Raw genomic sequence first — 17,992 nt, forward strand, 5'->3', positions numbered from 1 at the left:
ATAAATTAGGGGCACCATGTCGGATTTGCAGAGCCCCTAAGGTACCTATACAGCAGAAATCCCCCACAAGTGACCCCATTTGGAAAATAGATCTCTCAAGAATTTTATTCAGGGGTATAGTGAGCATTTTAAACCCACAGGTTGTTCACAAAAATGTTGCTGTAGCAGCAAATTTCTCAATTTTAGGCTATGTGCCCACGATCCGACAACACTGTGTCTAGGACACAGTGCCATCCCTCCTGCGGAGTTACGAGTGTTGTCCACGGGAGATCGCAGCTGTCCATGCCCACTATCCGCTGCGGACTTTAGCTCTATTCTCCCCGCAAAGAACACTCAGGTCTCCGCAGCATTAATTGACATGCTGCTGCTTGGGAAGCCAAGCCAGATAATTGCTACAGTTTATGCTACAGAGAAAAGAAGCATAGTGGTCAGATTTAAAAAAAAAAAAAAAAAAATCCTTCCACTGTGCTTGTACAACAAAGCATTCTGGAGGAGCGAAAAAACTCTGAGTCCAAAACACTACACACCCTAATTGTGGACACACAGACTAATAGACTAGGATACATAAATAGATGTCAAACACATATATAATGTTCCGACTCCCTGCATATTCTAAGCTTGCACCCTTTGGTGACTTTCATGTGGTAATAAAAGGGTGTTTAGCCTTTTATTTAGCCAAAAAAATAATTTAAAAAACGCCATGGAGTCCCTCTGATTTTTGATAGCTAGTTAGGCTAAAGAAGATGGCTGAAGCCTGCAGACCTCAGCTGGCAGCTTCACCTTGGCTGGTAATCCAAAACAGAGGTCACCCCACACTTTTTTTTTAATTATTTATAAATAAATAATAAAAAATAACAAAACGTGGAGTCCCCCCCGAATGGGATCACCAGCCAAGATAAAGCGGATGGATGTGGTCTGGTATTCTCAGGGTGGGAAGGTTTACTATTAGTTGGCCCTTCCCAGCCTAAAAATAGCAGGCCACAGCCGCCCCAGAAGTGGCGCATTCTTTAAATGCGCCAATCCTGGCGCTTCGCACCAGCTCATCCCATTGCTCTGGTGCCGTGTCAAATGGGGTAATAGGATAATATAAGGCTTTGATACCAGCTGTAATATCAGCTGGCATAAGCCATGGGGTTAGTAATGTTGCGGAGTCTATCAGATACCTGACATTACTAACCCAAAAAGTAATATTAAAAAAAAAAAAAAGGACAAGAAAAGTTTTATTTGAAAAAACACTCCCCAACACATTTCCTTTTTCACCAATTTATTGAAAAAAATCTAGTCTGCCATAATCCATTTTAGAGGTCCCAAGACGACTCTGGAGCTTCAAGGATATGGGAGGCACACTCAGTGAAAGTATCCCCATATTATGGAAGGGCATACACTCCATGTGAGCAGCATTGGAGCAGTGACCCCACTGAGATTACTGCGAGTCACTCAGGGCAGTGTGAACTGCAGTATCCTCAGTCTCACTTCTCGCAGGGAGCTGGCTAAGTGCTGGCTCCCTGAGTATGCCTCTGCCATTTTTCTGACGACAAGGAGAAGGGTTGCGGGGGATCAGCTCTGCAGGAGGTACCGGGGAGGACTTTTCTGTCTCATCTGACACGTCAGGTGAGACAGAAATCAGAGGAGGATGAATGCAGCAGGCGCAAAATTCATGCACCCATTTTTGATGATCGGGAGGAGGAGGGGGACTTTGGCTACATCGGGGAAGGAAATTTATCTCCCATCTGACATGTCTGATCATGGCAGGTGGGAGATAAATCATTTTTTTTTTACCGGCGGCGCTGCATTAACTTCTACATGGCCACCGTTGCACAGTATATAACAGTGATCACGTGACCGGGGACTGGAAAAAACGACCCGGATTGTGATCTCTAGGGTCTCAGCTACCTCTGTAACTGAAACCCCAGAGATTTTCCGATGCTGGGGGTGGGCACTATACATTTTTTCTTGAGCGCCTTTAAAAAGCAGTGAAATAAGTACCCTTAGCTGCCGCCGTTAAAAAGGCGTATCGGTGGTCATTAATGGGTTATTAAAGATCCATTTAGGGTCTGAAACAGTTGGCTCTTTTTGGTATGCGGGGAGCAATGAGAACCAGATCACCAAAAAGAGGCAGACTGCCCATCACTGGAGTGGATAGCTGAGCCCCAGATCCTGAAAAACGAGAACGCTACGGGTCTCGGAAAATAGCGAAAAAAACCTCAATTAGTTTTTTTTTTAAAAAAATAAAAATAAAAAAAATCTGAATTTTTTTACACCCCTTAGATAACTGTAAAAGTATACATTTGGGATCTACGAACTCGTACTGACGTGGGGAATCATAATGCCAGGTCACTTTTACCATATAGTGAACATGGAGAAAAAAAAAAAAAGTGCAAATGCACTTTTTTTTGCAACGTCACTGCACTTGGATTTTTTTTCCCTGTTTTCTAGTACAATATTTGGATTCAAAAGTACAACTCTTCCTGCAAAAATCAAGCCCTGATATGGTAAGATTGATGGAAAAAGTTACGGCTTTTGGAAGGAAGGAAACAACGAAAAATCGCCGGACCATGAAGTGTTAAATGGAACCTGTCACTAGATTCGGTGACTAAGCTGCGGCCACCACCAGTGGGCTCTTATATACAGCATTCTAACATGCTGTATATAAGAGCCCAGGCCACTGTGTAAAACGTAAAAATCACTTTATAATACTTACCTAAACGGCCGCTGCGGTGGATTTAGGTCATACGGGCGTCATTCTCCGGTACCAGCGCCTCCTTTTTCGACCATCTTTGTCGTCCTCCTTCTGAAGCCGGGATGCATGACACATCCTACGTCATCCACCCTTGCCGGCATTGAGGTCCTGCTCAGGCGCACTTTGATCTGCGATGTGCAGGGAAGATCAAAGTATTGTAGTGCGCCTGCGTGGGACCAGCTAGTGTGTATGAGGTAGACGCGTCACGCACCCAGGCTTCAGAAGGAAGACGAAGATGGCCGAAAGATGAGGCGCCGGAGAATGGGGACACCCATATGACTCAACTCCACCGCAGCGACCGTTTAGGTGAGTATTATAAAGTGATTTTTACGTTCCACACAGTGGCCTGGGCTCTTACATACAGCATGAGATATATATCTATATATATAATTGCCTTATTCTGTCTGTCTGTCTGTCTGTCTGTCTGTCTGTCATGCTCCGAAATTGTGTCCTTACGGTGACACAAAGCTGATTGGCCGCTGGGCTCGCCATGGCCCCGCCCCCCCACACGGATTGGCCTCTCGCCCCGGCTCTCTGCAGGCCCCGCCCCCCTCACGCAATGCACGCTCGCTGTGGCCCAACTGACACGGGGCTCCGATTCCCAGGTGAGTACACACACATCAGATCACACTCACTCTCACACTCACCTCACACATCACAACATGCTGGGATATCGCTTGCTTCTACACCGGCTCCGTCAGGATCCCGGCAGCGCCAGACATAACCTTGCGATGCTGGGATCTTAACGGAGGCCGTGAAAGCTGGTAACCATTATACACATCGGGTAACTAAGGTCCCTTAGTTACCCGATGTGTATCATAGTTACCAGTGTACACCGGCTCACACTCACTCTCATACACACATCACACACACATCACATCGCATCCACACATCAAGGTCCTGCAGCTGCAGAACATACACACACATAACAGCACACACACACACACATACACACACATAACAGCACACACACGTACACATACACACACATAACAGCACACACACACACACATACACACACATAACAGCACACACACATACACACACAAATCAGATCACACTCACTCACATACACACATCACATCGCATCCACATACTCACAACATCCTGGGATATCGCTTGCTTCTCGGCGGCGATATTGTGCTGTGATCTTCCAGGACCTGCGGGAGGATCACATGGCCAGAAGCATGTGATATCCCCGGATGTTGTGAGTATCAGCGCGTATGTGCAATATCGTCAGTGTCTGTGTGTGTGAGTGTATGCGATCGGGTGTGTGTGTGAGTGTATGCGATCGGGTGTGTGTGAGTGTATGCGATCGGGTGTGTGTGTGAGTGGATGCGATCGTTTGTGTGTGTGAGTGGATGCGATCGGTTGTGTGGGTGAGTGGATGCGATCGGTTGTGTGGGTGAGTGGATGCGATCGGTTGTGTGGGTGAGTGGATGCGATCGGTTGTGTGGGTGAGTGTCGGCAGAGGAGCACGGCGTGCTGGAGGAGGCTGGGAGCAGAGAGGCTGATCTTGGGGAAGGCTGGGAGGGGGGGGCTGATGCTGAGGGAGGCTGGAAGGAGAGAGGCTGAGCAAACGTGCTCCATCCGCCATACTGCGCACTCCCCATCGTGCTGCATCCCCCATGCTGCGCACTCCCAAACGTGGTCCATCCGCCATGCTGCGCACTCCCAAACGTGGTCCATCCGCCATGCTGCGCACTCCCAAACGTGGTCCATCCGCCATGCTGCGCACTCCCAAACGTGCTCCATCCGCCATGCTGCGCACTCCCAAACGTGCTCCATCCGCCATACTGCGCACTCCCCATCGTGCACCATCCGGCATGCTGCGCACTCCTAAGCGGATGGAGCATGATGGGGGGTGCGCAGCATGGCGGATGGAGCACGTTTGGGAGTGCGCAGCATGGCGGATGGAGCACGTTTGGCAGTGCGCAGCATGACGGATGGAGCACGTTTGGGAGTGCGCAGCATGACGGATGGAGCATGTTTGGGAGTGCGCAGCATGCCGGATGGTGCACGATGGGGAGTGCGCAGTATGGCGGATGGAGCACGTTTGGGAGTGCGCAGTATGGCGGTTGGAGCACGTTTCGGAGTGCGCAGCATGGCGGATGGAGCACGTTTGGGAGTGCGCAGCATGGCGGATGGACCACGTTTGGGAGCGCGCAGCATGGCGGATGGAGCACGTTTGGGAGTGCGCAGCATGGCGGATGGAGCACGTTTGGAAGTGCGCAGCATGGCGGATGGAGCACGTTTGGGAGTGCGCAGCATGGCGGATGGAGCACGTTTGGGAGTGCGCAGCATGCCACATGGTGCACGATGGGGAGTGCGCAGTATGGCGGATGGAGCACGTTTGGGAGTGCGCAGCATGGCGGATGGAGCACGTTTGGGAGTGCGCAGCATGGCGGATGGACCACGTTTGGGAGTGCGCAGCATGGCGGATGGAGCACGTTTGGGAGTGCGCAGCATGGCGGATGGAGCACGTTTGGGAGTGCGCAGCATGGCGGGTGGAGCACGTTTGGGAGTGCGCAGCATGGCGGATGGAGCATGATAGGGGGTGCGCAGCATGGCGGATGGAGCACGTTTGGGAGTGCGCAGCATGGCGGATGGAGCACGTTTGGGAGTGTGCAGCATGGCGGATAGAGCACGATGGGGAGTGCACAGTATGGCGGATGGAGCACGTTTGGGAGTGCGCAGTATGGCGGATGGAGCACGTTTCGGAGTGCGCAGCATGGCGGATGGAGCACGTTTGGGAGTGCGCAGCATGGCGGATGGACCACGTTTGGGAGCGCGCAGCATGGCGGATGGAGCACGTTTGGGAGTGCGCAGCATGGCGGATGGAGCACGTTTGGGAGTGCGCAGCATGGCGGATGGAGCACGTTTGGGAGTGCGCAGCATGGCGGATGGAGCACGTTTGGGAGTGCGCAGCATGCCGGATGGTGCACGATGGGGAGTGCGCAGTATGGCGGATGGAGCACGTTTGGGAGTGCGCAGCATGGCGGATGGAGCACGTTTGGGAGTGCGCAGCATGGCGGATGGACCACGTTTGGGAGTGCGCAGCATGGCGGATGGAGCACGTTTGGGAGTGCGCAGCATGGCGGATGGAGCACGTTTGGGAGTGCGCAGCATGGCGGGTGGAGCACGTTTGGGAGTGCGCAGCATGGCGGATGGAGCATGATAGGGGGTGCGCAGCATGGCGGATGGAGCACGTTTGGGAGTGCGCAGCATGGCGGATGGAGCACGTTTGGGAGTGTGCAGCATGGCGGATAGAGCACGATGGGGAGTGCGCAGCATGGCGGATGGAGCACGTTTGGGAGTGCGCAGCATGGGGGATGCAGCACGATAGGGAGTGCGCAGTATGGCGGATGGAGCACGTTTGGGAGTGCGCAGCATGGCGGATGGACCACGTTTCGGAGTGCGCAGCATGGCGGATGGAGCACGTTTGGGAGTGCGCAGCATGGGGGATGCAGCACGATGGGGGGTGCGCAGCATGGGGGATGGAGCACGATGGGAGGTGCACACCTCCCCTCAACACACACACACACACGCGCACTGCACAACACACACACACTAGGAATCACAAACAACGCCCTACACAGACACCCACACACACAGACAACGCTGCACACACAAATATACGCACATACTGCACAACACACACATTGCTCAAAACATACCTCCCCCCAAAACACACCACACCCACACAAACCGCACAACACACACACACACACAACGCTACAGACACACAGCGCTCCACAAACAACGCAACACACGCAACACACATACAACACCGCTCTCACCCCCCGCGACACTCAGAACATGTACAGCGCCCTACACAAACACTTGGTAACTACACACAACAACATCTATATATATAACAAAAATCATACATGAACTACACAATACGTAAATTCTAGAATACCCGATGCGTAGAATCGGGCCACCTTCTAGTATATATATAATTGCCTTATTCTGTCTGTCTGTCTGTCATGCTCCAAAATTGTGTCCTTACAGTGACACAAAGCTGATTGGCCGCTGGGCTCGCCATGGCCCCGCCCCCCACACGGATTGGCCTCTCGCCCCGGCTCTCTGCAGGCCCCGCCCCCCTCACGCAATGCACGCTCGCTCTGGCCCAACTGACACGGAGCTCCGACTCCCAGGTGAGTACACACACACACACACAGACTCAGATCACACTCACACACACCTCACACATCACATCCACACACTCACAACATCCTGGGATATCGCTTGCTTCTACACCGGCTCCGTCACGATCCCAGCAGCGCCAGACATAACCTTGCGATGCTGGGATCTTGACGGAGCCCGTGAACGCTGGTAACCATTATACACATCGGGTAACTAAGGTCCCTTAGTTACCCGATGTGTATCATAGTTACCAGTGTACACCGGCTCCTGGTACACATGTGCAGGGAGCCAGCATTATACTCCTCTCCCCCCAGGACTACTCCTCCTATTACAGTCCTCCTATTATACTCCTCTCTGAGTATAATAGGAGAACTATTATAGCATGGGGGTGTAGCACGATGGGGGGTGTGCAGCATGGGGGATGTAGCACGATGGGGTGCGCAGCATGGGGGATGTAGCACGATGGGGAGTGCGCAGCATGGGGGATGTAGCACGATGGGGAGTGCGCAGCATGGGGGATGTAGCACGATGGGGAGTGCGCAGCATGGGGGATGTAGCACGATGGGGAGTGCGCAGCATGGGGGATGTAGCACGATGGGGAGTGCGCAGCATGGGGGATGTAGCACGATGGGGAGTGCGCAGCATGGGGGATGTAGCACGATGGGGAGTGCGCAGCGTGGGGGATGTAGCACGATGGGGAGTGCGCAGCATGGCGGATGGAGCACGATGGCGGGTGCGCAGCATGGCGGATGGAGCACGATGGCGGGTGCGCAGCATGGCGGATGGAGCACGATGGCGGGTGCGCAGCATGGCGGATGGAGCACGATGGCGGGTGCGCAGCATGGGAGATGTAGCACGATGGGGAGTGCGCAGCATGGGGGATGTGGCACGATGGGGGATGTAGCACGATGGGGGATGTAGCACGATGGGGGGTGCGCAGCATGGGGGATGTAGCACGATGGGGAGTGCGCAGCATGGGGGATGTAGCACGATGGGGAGTGCGCAGCATGGGGGATGTAGCACGATGGGGAGTGCGCAGCATGGGGGATGTAGCACGATGGGGGGTGCGCAGCATGGGGGATGGAGCATGATGGGGAGTGCGCAGCATGGAGGATGGAGCACGATGGGGAGTGCGCAGCATGGAGGATGGAGCACGATGGGGAGTGCGCAGCATGGAGGATGGAGCACGATGGGGAGTGCGCAGCATGGGGGATGGAGCACGAAGGGGGTGCGCAGCATGGGGGATGGAGCACGATGGGGAATGCGCAGCATAGGGGATGGGGCATGATGGGGGGTGCGCAGCATGGGGGATGGAGCACGATGGGAGGTGCACACCTCCCCCCAACACACACACACAGGGAACCACAAACACCGCCATACACAGACACCCACACACACAGACAACGCTGCACACACACACACACACAACACCCAACACTGCGGCATACATAAATATACGCACATACCGCACAACACACACATTGCACAAAACATACCTCCCCCCAAAACACACCACACCCACACAAACCGCGCAACACACACACACACACACACAACGCGACAGACACACAGCGCTCCACAAACAACGCAACACACATACAACACCACTCTCACCCCCCGCCACACCCAGACAACACCCAGAACATGTACAGCGCCCTACACAAACACTTGGTAACTACACACAACATCTAATATATATATATATATATATATATATATATATATATATATACATATATATATATATATAATCTATATCTATAACAAAAATCATACATGAACTACACAATACGTAAATTCTAGAATACCCGATGCGTAGAATCGGGCCACCTTCTAGTATATACATATGAGCCCACTGGTGGTAGCCGCAGCTTATACCGTAGTCACCAAATCTGGTGACAGGTTCCCTTTAAGGGATGATACATCAAGCAGGAAAAAAAGTCAATTAAAAAAAAAATATAAATAAACTGCAGAAACTACAGCGTCAAAAACTCAGTAAACCCCAATTGTCCCCTAGGGGCCCCAGCCTAGGACTGTAGACCTCCCCTCTTTGGCTATATACGTCTCCCCCATAGTGTGAGCACTGCGCCTCCCCTGATATGCGGGCTGTGCACACTGGCACTGCAGGGACATGCGTCTTCTGTCACAAACTCCTAGACAAGGAGCAGAAGGCGGGAAACGAATTTGGCGCCTTCTGCTGCCGGTGACGCGGCCATCACGTGCCGCGCCGCATATAAGCTCAGGGAGGCGGCGCTGCCCGGCTTATTAGGCGCCAGAGCAGGAGCGGACCGGAGGCGGCAGCGGATCCCGGAGATCAGGCAGTACAGCGCTTTTAGTTACTCGTTCGCCGCCACCATGTTTGAGGCCAGACTCGTGCAGGGCAGCATCCTGAAGAAGGTGCTGGAGGCGCTGAAGGATCTGATCGATGAGGCGTGCTGGGACATCACGTCCAGCGGCATCAGCCTGCAGAGCATGGACTCGTCACACGTCTCCCTGGTGCAGCTCACTCTCCGCTCCGATGGCTTTGACACTTATCGATGCGACAGGAACCAATCTATCGGCGTCAAGATGAGCAGGTATAAGATGGCTGGGCTGCGGGTATAAGGGGGTACTGTGCGCACATGGCGGGGGCTGCCCGCACTGACGGTGTACAACAGTGATGGCCGGAGCGGCCGCTCTGCGCGCAGGTGACATGTCCGCGCTAGTCTGTTTCTGGCGCCGTTTTCTTTCCTTCATTTTCTTGATGACGTCACGTAAGCTGCGCGCGATGATTCGGGCGGGAAAACAGTGGGCGGAGCCACGTGATGCGCGCCGGCGCCACATGCGAGACACAAGGAACCGGAGCCCTCAATTATGAGGAGAGCCGAGGAACGTTCTCTATAACGGGGAGCGCCGAGGAGAGGCCTTTGTAGTGGGGGACACTCAGAAGCCCTTCAATGGGGGGGTGCCGAGGAGTGTTCTGTATAATGGGGTAAACAGGAGCCATCTATAATGGGGAGCGCCGAGGAGAGGCCTTTGTAATGGGAGACACTGAGAAGCCCTTCATTGTGGGGTGCTGAGGAGTGTTCTGTATAATGGGGTAAACTGAGGAGCCATCTATAATGGGGGGCGCCGAGGAGAGGCCTCTATAATAGGAGCCCAGGAGAGTCCTCCTATAGTGGGGGGCACTGAGGAGCCCTCTATAATGGGGGGCACTGAGGAGAGTTCTCCGCAAAAGCATTTTACCACTTCCATTCAGTCCATGGTGTGAACTAAAGATTCAGGAAGATGAGAGAAATGCATAAGCAAATTATTGCACAGCCCCCACTGCACACGTTTGTGAACCCCAATGAGGCCAGTGATTCTCTGTACACTGCTGTGTAATATGAGGGCGCTGTATAAGTAATGTGCAATAAAATAACCCCATGTAATTGAAGATGATGTAGTGTTGTGAGTCAATTAATACAAGCTGGTCCTTTAGCCACAACAGTATCTGTGGCCACTGGGCTGGGCCTTTCAGGATCGGCATCCATAGCTTTTCTTTAGGGGTGCTTCACACACAGCGAGATCGCTGCTGAGTCACGCTTTTTGTGACGCAGCAGTGACCTCATTAGCGATCTCGCTGTGTGTGACACTGAGCAGCGATCTGGCCCCTGCTGCGAGATCGCTGCTCGTTACACACAGCCCTGGTTCGTTTTCTTCAAAGGCGCTCTCCCACTGTGACACACAGATCGCTGTGTGTGACAGCGAGAGAGCGACGAATGAAGCGAGCAGGGAGCAGGAGCCGGCGTCTGGCAGCTGCGGTAAGCTGTATCCAAGATAAACATCGGGTAACCAAGGTGGTTACCCGATATTTACCTTAGTTACCAGCCTCCGCAGCTCTCACGCTGCCTGTGCTGCCGGCTCTCTGCACATGTAGCTGCATTACACATCAGGTTAATTAACCCGATGTGTACTGTAGCTAGGAGAGCAAAGCTAAGCGGTGTGCGCTGGTAACTAATGTAAACATTGGGTAACCATACCCGATGTTTACCTAAGTTACCAGTGTCCGCAGCTTCCAGACGCCGGCTCCGTGCAAGCGCAGGGTCGCTTGCACGTCGCTGCTGGCTGGGGGCTGTTCAGTGGTCGCTGGTGAGATCTGCCTGTTTGACAGCTCACCAGCGACCATGTAGCGATGCAGCAGCGATCCTGACCAGGTCAGATCGCTGGTCGGATCGCTGCTGCATCGCTAAAGTGTGAAGGCACCCTTAGAGTAGCCAGCCTGGTGTGATATCATTGTTACTGGGTGATGTCGGGCTGGATAATAGATCCATGGGAGCTAGGAGGCTGCTGTTATGGCACCGGCCGCAGATTGCGATCATGGCCGGCAGACTAATACATTTGTACCAACTGTGTTGTGAACATACAGCTTAGGTCATGTTTGTCATTTTACAGGAAAATACTGACCTTATAATAATATTCATTTATATAGCGCTATTAGTTCCATAGCACTTTACATACATTGGCAACACTGTCCCCATTGGGGCTCACAATCTAAGGTCCCTATCTGTATGTTTTTGGAGTGTGGGAGAAAACAGTAGTACCCAGAGGAAACCCATGCAAATACGGGGAGAACATACAAACTTCCTTGCAGATGTTGTCCTTGGTGGGAATTGAACCCAGGACCCCAGCGCTGCAAGACTGCAGTGCTAACCACTGAGCCACTGTGCCGTATAGGCGGAGACCGATGCCTGATGGTACCCACAGGGTACCATCTGTGATACCCACAGGGTGCGCTAATCCTTTCTTTCCTGCTTCAGGGTATACTATTGTAATGGAGGTGGCTCAGGAGTTGAGCCCCTAACACCATGGGTGTCAGCTGTGCAATACAGCCCACCTGCCTCTAGCAGTATTGTGAGTGAAAACCTTAAATGCATCCTTCGATCACTGACCTCTAACTCGTGTGTTTTCACACTTTCCTGCAGGATGCCATCTTTGTGTTCCTATGAGGCCCTGAGTTTCATATGAAACTGGTTACTGTATTTTTCGTTTTAGAAGACAGATTATTAAACGCACCCCAAATTAAGAGAAAAAAATGGGCTCCATTTTATACTCTGCTGGAGTGTTACCGGAGGGGGGGTGCTGGAGTAGGGTGGTGGCTCTGCTGTCTGCGGGGTCTGTTCTAGCTGTGCAGGCGGTGTGGTGGGTGTCCCACTCCTAGATACTGTTGGCGGTGCGGGCTTCAAAGAAATGGTGCCTGGAGGTGGCGCATGCGCAGATTGCACTCTTAGCTCAATGACAAGCAGAGATCTCATCTGTGCATGCTCCACCTCCGGGTGCCATTTTCCTTAAGTCTGCTGCTTTGATTTCAATGGGCCAGAGGTGGCGCGTCCACTGAGATCTTGAGCAGTCTCCGGGCGCCTTTTTTTTTTTTTTTTAAAGCCCGCAGCGCCGACAGAGTATCTGGAACACCCGCTGCTTCACACAGCCAGCACAGCACCTATTCTCCACCTTCTGGTAAGCTACATTCAGATTGTAACGCACATCCCTCATTTTCCTCCCAAATTTTTTTGGGGGAAAAGTGTCTTATAATCCGAAAAATATGGTATATAATACAAAAGTATTTTTAAATTTGACAAACTGGTTGGCATAAGTGAAAGTTTTTCTGGTCAGTTGGTTGTGACTCAAGACATCCCCTTCTCAATCAGGACATGTCCCCCAATTAATAAAATATGTACACTTCCCTCTGGCACTCTTCCAGCATTGTTGGCACTGGCTCTCACGGAACTCACGTGATGTCATGCAAACCCAGCGTCTTTTTCACTGTCTTCTACTTAGGACAAATCCGGAGGGAATGAGGGCTGCAGCTGCTCTCGCTTCTTTTGGATGTCTGATTTGCCCAAAGAAGGGACAATGGAGTGGCCAGAGGGTTCACATGATATAACGTGTGCCCTTGGAGAGCCAGTGCTGACACCGCTGCAACAGCTTTGGAAGTGAGTATATAAGGGTGTTTTTATTTTGAGCAAATCTCTGATTGAGAAATGGTTGCCGGACTAGTGGACAATCCCTTTAATGAAGCCCAATTTGTTATGTACGCTCATGTATGAAGCCATGTTGCACTGGCTAATTGTGCCTTGTCCTAGCAGAAGTCCACATTTACACTGGCTATCAGTGGTTCTGGAACGACAGAGTTGCACGCAGTCTTCAATTTCAGAACACTAAAGGGATTTTCCACTTCTTGGACAACCCATACTCATTCCCCATGTGTGCTTCCATAAAAATAAAGGTTAAACTCCCCTGCAGTGCTGACGCAGTTTCAGCGATGCGTTCCCAGGGCCCACGTGACTTTTAAGCGTGAGTCTCGCTTGTCAGAACAATTGGCGCCAGTTTTCTTCTCACAGCCTTTGGACAGTTAAGTACTAGCAAGTGAGCTCTGTGGCTGCCACTCACTTTCTGATTGCTCCTGTGTCCGAAGGTGTGAAGAATAAGGCTCCTTTCACATTGCGTTTTTCCCTACGTCCACAGGTCCCGTCGGAGGATCCGTCCGAACCGCCCCTCCCCCACTCTGCAAAGCGTGTTCTGGACGCATGCGCCCGGCAGAGCCATTTACTGTAATGGAGCGGACTGCGTTAGCGTGTGCTCTGTTTTGTGCCATTTTGCACATATACGTTTTCTGCAGACGGACACCTGAACATAGTGGACTACGCAGTGCGCTCCATTACAGTGAATGGCTCTGCCGGGCGCATGCGTCCGGAACACGCTTTGCAGAGTGGGGGAGGGGCGGTTCGGACAGATCCTCCGTGGGACCTGTGGACGTAGGGAAAAACGCAATGTGAAAGGAGCCTTAAGCCGCTGATTGACATGCGAGATTGTGCTCAGTCACGTGGGCCCTGGGAACGCAAGTTTTAACTTCGCTGGAACTGTGCCGTCCCCTGAGAGGGGAGTTAAGCCATCATTTTTATGGGAGCACACATGGGGAATGAGAAGGGGTTGTCCAGGTACTGGAGCGTCCCTTTAATCAGAAATGTAAGTGGAGACGTAACTAAAATGATCTTCACCAATTACTATTGGAAGCACTGAAATATTAGTAAGGCTAGTTTCACACTTGAGTTGAACAGCATCCGTTGCATTGCGTTGTGTGACGGATGCAACGGATGTGTTGCATATAGTGGCACAACGGATGCTGCAAAACAACGCAATTCGTTTTGTTTTTTTTTTTTTACAGTTTTACCGTCGGCCGACTATTGTGAACGATCAGCTGATCGCTAACAGTAGTCCGCCGCCGGGTGATCAGCCGATCACTCACAGTAGCCGGGTGATCAGCTGATCGTTTGGTCGCCAACAATGTGTGCGGGGGGCGAAGTGGGTGGAGCCGAGCGGGACCATGGCTGAGGACGTCAGTGCCGCGGGGACTGCATCGCTGGGGGACAGGTGTGTGTGCACGTATACATACGGAGGGAGGGGGCGGAGCCGAGCTGGGAAGTGTCGAGCTCCCAGCACACGTAACCAGGGTTCCTTGGTTACCCGATGTGTACCCTGATTACGGGTGGAGGGAGCCAGAGAGAGCATGCGCAGTGAAATCCAAAGGATTCTGCTGCTCAAAAAAACGTTACATGCTGCGTTCCTGACGCAGCGTCAAAATAACGACGCTGCGTCGTCCGGCGGATGCAACGCTGACACTTGCGTTACAGTGCGTCATCCATACAAGTCTATGTAGAAAAGCGCAGTGCGTTAACAGACTGCGCTATTCTCCATAGTGACGGACTGCGCTGAACGCAAGTGTGAAAGTACCCTTATGGGAATGGATGCCTGCGTTTGTAAGCAGTTTGGATAGGAAGCTTAATCTAGCCATCTCACTAATGGATGCAGGGTCAGTGATGTGCGGCACCAGAACCTTTTTTTGGTAGATTTTTAAACTTGCAGAAGAGGTTGAGTCTCAATATTTGCTAATTTGCTTTAATTAAACCTCTTTTTTACAGTATGTCTAAAATCTTGAAGTGTGCAGCGAGTGATGACATAATTACTCTGAGAGCCGAGGACAATGCAGATACGGTCACGATGGTGTTTGAATCTCCAAGTAAGCTTAATTCTTTTTCAAATTAAGATTTATAAGAATCCCCTTTCATTACAAATCTTGCAGATCGGTTTTGCTTCTTGCCCCTGGACCCTCACCAATGTCTCAAAGAAATGCACTGAAAAACTGCTCAGCACTGATCTGTATGAGTGCACAACACTGTGTATTTTCTGATAGAAGTGTAACAATTGTGTGAACAAGCACTCAATTCTAATATTCAGTTGTGAATTTGAATTACTATTGTGCTCAATCTTTTGCTCAATTCTCCTATAAAGGATGGATTAAAATTGTTTTTTTGTCTGTTTTTTAGATCAAGAAAAGGTTTCTGATTATGAGATGAAATTGATGGATCTGGATGTAGAACAATTAGGAATTCCAGTAAGTTTTTCATGCCCTCCTCATGAAGGTGAAGCCTTTTCATATCAGAGCTTTTTGTCGAGCAGTTAAATGTTAAATATAACTCATGTAGATGGATAAAACGCTCCTTACACAATTGTTGCTGATTTGTATTACACCTTCAGATAGTTAATTAATTGCCCATTTCCTCCAATGGGACCTTCTTTCTTGCTCCATCCGGTCCTTGGCTTATAGTTATATTTATGACACAACAAGGCTTCGGTACATGCTGGGAGCTCAGGAGGTGGAGCTGCGCCCCCTTGTACTTACAGTCAAACACTCAGTTACATCAGTTACCATGTGCAATCAGCTGAAAGTATGACATGATTGCACATGGTGAGTGATGTACCATATTTTTTGGATTATAAGACGCACTTTTCCTCCCAAAAATTTGGGAGTAAAATGAGGGTTGCATCTTAAAATCTGAATATAGCTTACGGGGGTGGGGGGGCCTGTCTGTGCAGATCTGTGTGCGGGTGGCTAGGTGCATGTCACCGCGTTGTTGGCTGCCTCTGTGCAGGTGGGCGGCCTGCTGGCAGCCACTGTGCGGGTGGCTGTACAGAGTGTCCCTGTCTCTCTGCGGTCTCTGTTTCAAATGATGGCGCCAGGAGTCAATGCGTGCGCAGATGGAGCTCTTGGATGAGAGCTCCATCTGCACGCGCGCCGCTCCAAGCACCATCATTTGAACCGGAACAGAGGACAGACTGGGACACTCACTGCACCGGCCTGCTCCACCACTGACCCGCCGCTGCCGCCACCACAGACCCGCTGCTAGCACAGCCGCTGCCTCTTGTGACCCTGCTCCGCTGCCGCCCCCCTTCGGTAAGACAACACCGGAGTATAAGACAGACCCCATTTTTCTTTTTTTAATCTCTAAATTTGGGGTGCGTCTTATAATCCCAGTGCATCTTATAAAATGAAAAATACAGTAACTGGATGAAGGCTTTACAGGCACATATGATAGAATTCAGTCCCTTTGCATTCAAACAAAGCTATTCAGTCATCATTTTAGTTTTTGTATGTTTAAAATATTCATGGTTTCCTTATTCTATCAACAGGAACAGGAATATAGTTGTGTTATAAAGATGCCGTCCGGGGAGTTTGCACGCATTTGTAGAGATCTTAGCCAGATTGGAGATGCTGTCGTGATTTCATGTGCGAAAGATGGAGTCAAATTTTCTGCAAGTGGTGAACTGGGAACAGGAAATGTCAAACTGTCACAGACCTCAAATGTGGATAAGGAGGAGGAAGCTGTAAGTGCTATATATCATCATACATTTTATAACACATAACCAATGCTTCCTTTAGTGGCAATCTGATTTCCTTTCTCTTGTTTTAGGTTACCATAGAAATGAATGAGCCAGTCCAGCTAACATTTGCTTTGAGATATCTAAACTTCTTCACCAAAGCCACCCCCCTGTCCCCAACAGTGACCCTCAGCATGTCAGCAGATATACCACTAGGTGAGTAATGACGCTATACTACTTCTATAACCGTTTAGGGGGACTTAGGCCCCGATAATCATTTCTGTATTGTTGGTTTTCAGTAAAGTGTTTTATTTTGCAAATGAGATTACCAGTGCACCCTTGGTGATGCTAAGGCCTCAGCGCACTTTTGAGCCCCTTAATCCTTATACTGTCTACTTCCCCCTCATGTTGAGATCGCTAGTTAAACTGAATCCATGGCCCTGTGCATTACTAGAGGAGATGCAGACATCAGTGCAGGCAAACATTCATTCCTCTTCTGTTGAGCAGATGCTGAAAAGAGGAAATAATCCTGTTTTCTAACATTTGTAACATGGAACTGTCTCTCTACAAGATCCCCTAGTGGACCTAAACTTTGATACAGTAGACACTGAAGGAAGGGGGAGAACAGTTTGATTCAGACAGTTCCAGGGTTTACATTTGGATTTAATTACAGCTTTCTTAATAGTATGTATCATGTTCTATGTAGATTAAGGATAATTACCTGTTGGACATAATGGAAGGAATATGTGACTGTTGTGGTTGTGACACTAGGGGTGCGACTCATATGATAGATTTGGCTGCTATTGTAAATAAAAGCCATGCTGCTCATGTAATTTAGAGCCTTATCTGAAGTGTATGCGTAGATTTGCATGTTTTTTTTTTTCATTCTCTACATTTTTTGTTTCAGTGGTGGAATATAAAATTGCAGATATGGGCCATGTAAAATACTACCTGGCTCCAAAGATCGAGGATCAAGAAGAAGCTTCTTAAACTTGTATAGTTAACTATTTTATGCGGTAAAGTCAACCAAACTTGGGCTTTTCCGAATTGCCTTGTATTGAACGTAACCATATTACATTCTGGCCATGTTTCTAGGCATGTCTGTAGATATTTCTGTAAATATTCAACAATCTTTGTAATACCTGCCATATGAAACCAGTAAATCTTTGTAAAAACTCAAGTTATGGACTTTTTACTTGCATGAGTGTGGATGTCAAATACATCGGTAAGAGAATGAAAACTTGTGTGGAAACAGCGTTCATGGTATGCAAACACTGATCCTTAGTAAGAGTTGTCCGACAAACTCCAAAAAATTTGTAAAGCTAGTCTGTGCTGTATTGTCATATAAAACACCTGTACATTTTTTTTTTTTTTTTTAACTTTTGTTTCTCTTAATTTTTCACTTTTTTTTTCCTCTGCAGCTCTTTA

General features: G+C 50.2%; 1 protein-coding gene across 1 annotated transcript; it reads left to right on the forward strand.

Annotated features, from left to right (window-relative positions):
• The first annotated feature begins 9,138 nt into the window (after nt 1-9,138).
• PCNA (proliferating cell nuclear antigen) lies at nt 9,139-17,744 on the forward strand. The gene is made up of 6 exons (XM_075342921.1): nt 9,139-9,465; nt 14,827-14,924; nt 15,232-15,299; nt 16,376-16,570; nt 16,657-16,780; nt 17,472-17,744. Exons 1-6 carry the CDS (start codon nt 9,245-9,247, stop codon nt 17,552-17,554), a joined length of 789 nt encoding a protein of 262 aa, XP_075199036.1. The 5' UTR covers nt 9,139-9,244; the 3' UTR covers nt 17,555-17,744.
• The last annotated feature ends 248 nt before the right edge of the window (nt 17,745-17,992 follow it).

The sequence above is a fragment of the Anomaloglossus baeobatrachus genome, chromosome 4 (genome assembly GCF_048569485.1).
Source record: "Anomaloglossus baeobatrachus isolate aAnoBae1 chromosome 4, aAnoBae1.hap1, whole genome shotgun sequence".
Classification (NCBI taxonomy): Eukaryota; Metazoa; Chordata; class Amphibia; order Anura; family Aromobatidae; genus Anomaloglossus; species Anomaloglossus baeobatrachus.

What these genes read in the sequence shown, in the direction of transcription:
- PCNA (XM_075342921.1), top strand. Translation starts at nt 9,245, where the DNA reads ATGTTTGAGGCCAGACTCGTGCAGGGCAGCATCCTGAAGAAGGTGCTG. An exon ending in TAGAACAATTAGGAATTCCA is followed by an intron (nt 15,300 to 16,375) that starts GTAAGTTTTTCA and finishes TTCTATCAACAG; the next exon opens with GAACAGGAATATAGTTGTGT. An exon ending in TGGATAAGGAGGAGGAAGCT is followed by an intron (nt 16,571 to 16,656) that starts GTAAGTGCTATA and finishes CTCTTGTTTTAG; the next exon opens with GTTACCATAGAAATGAATGA.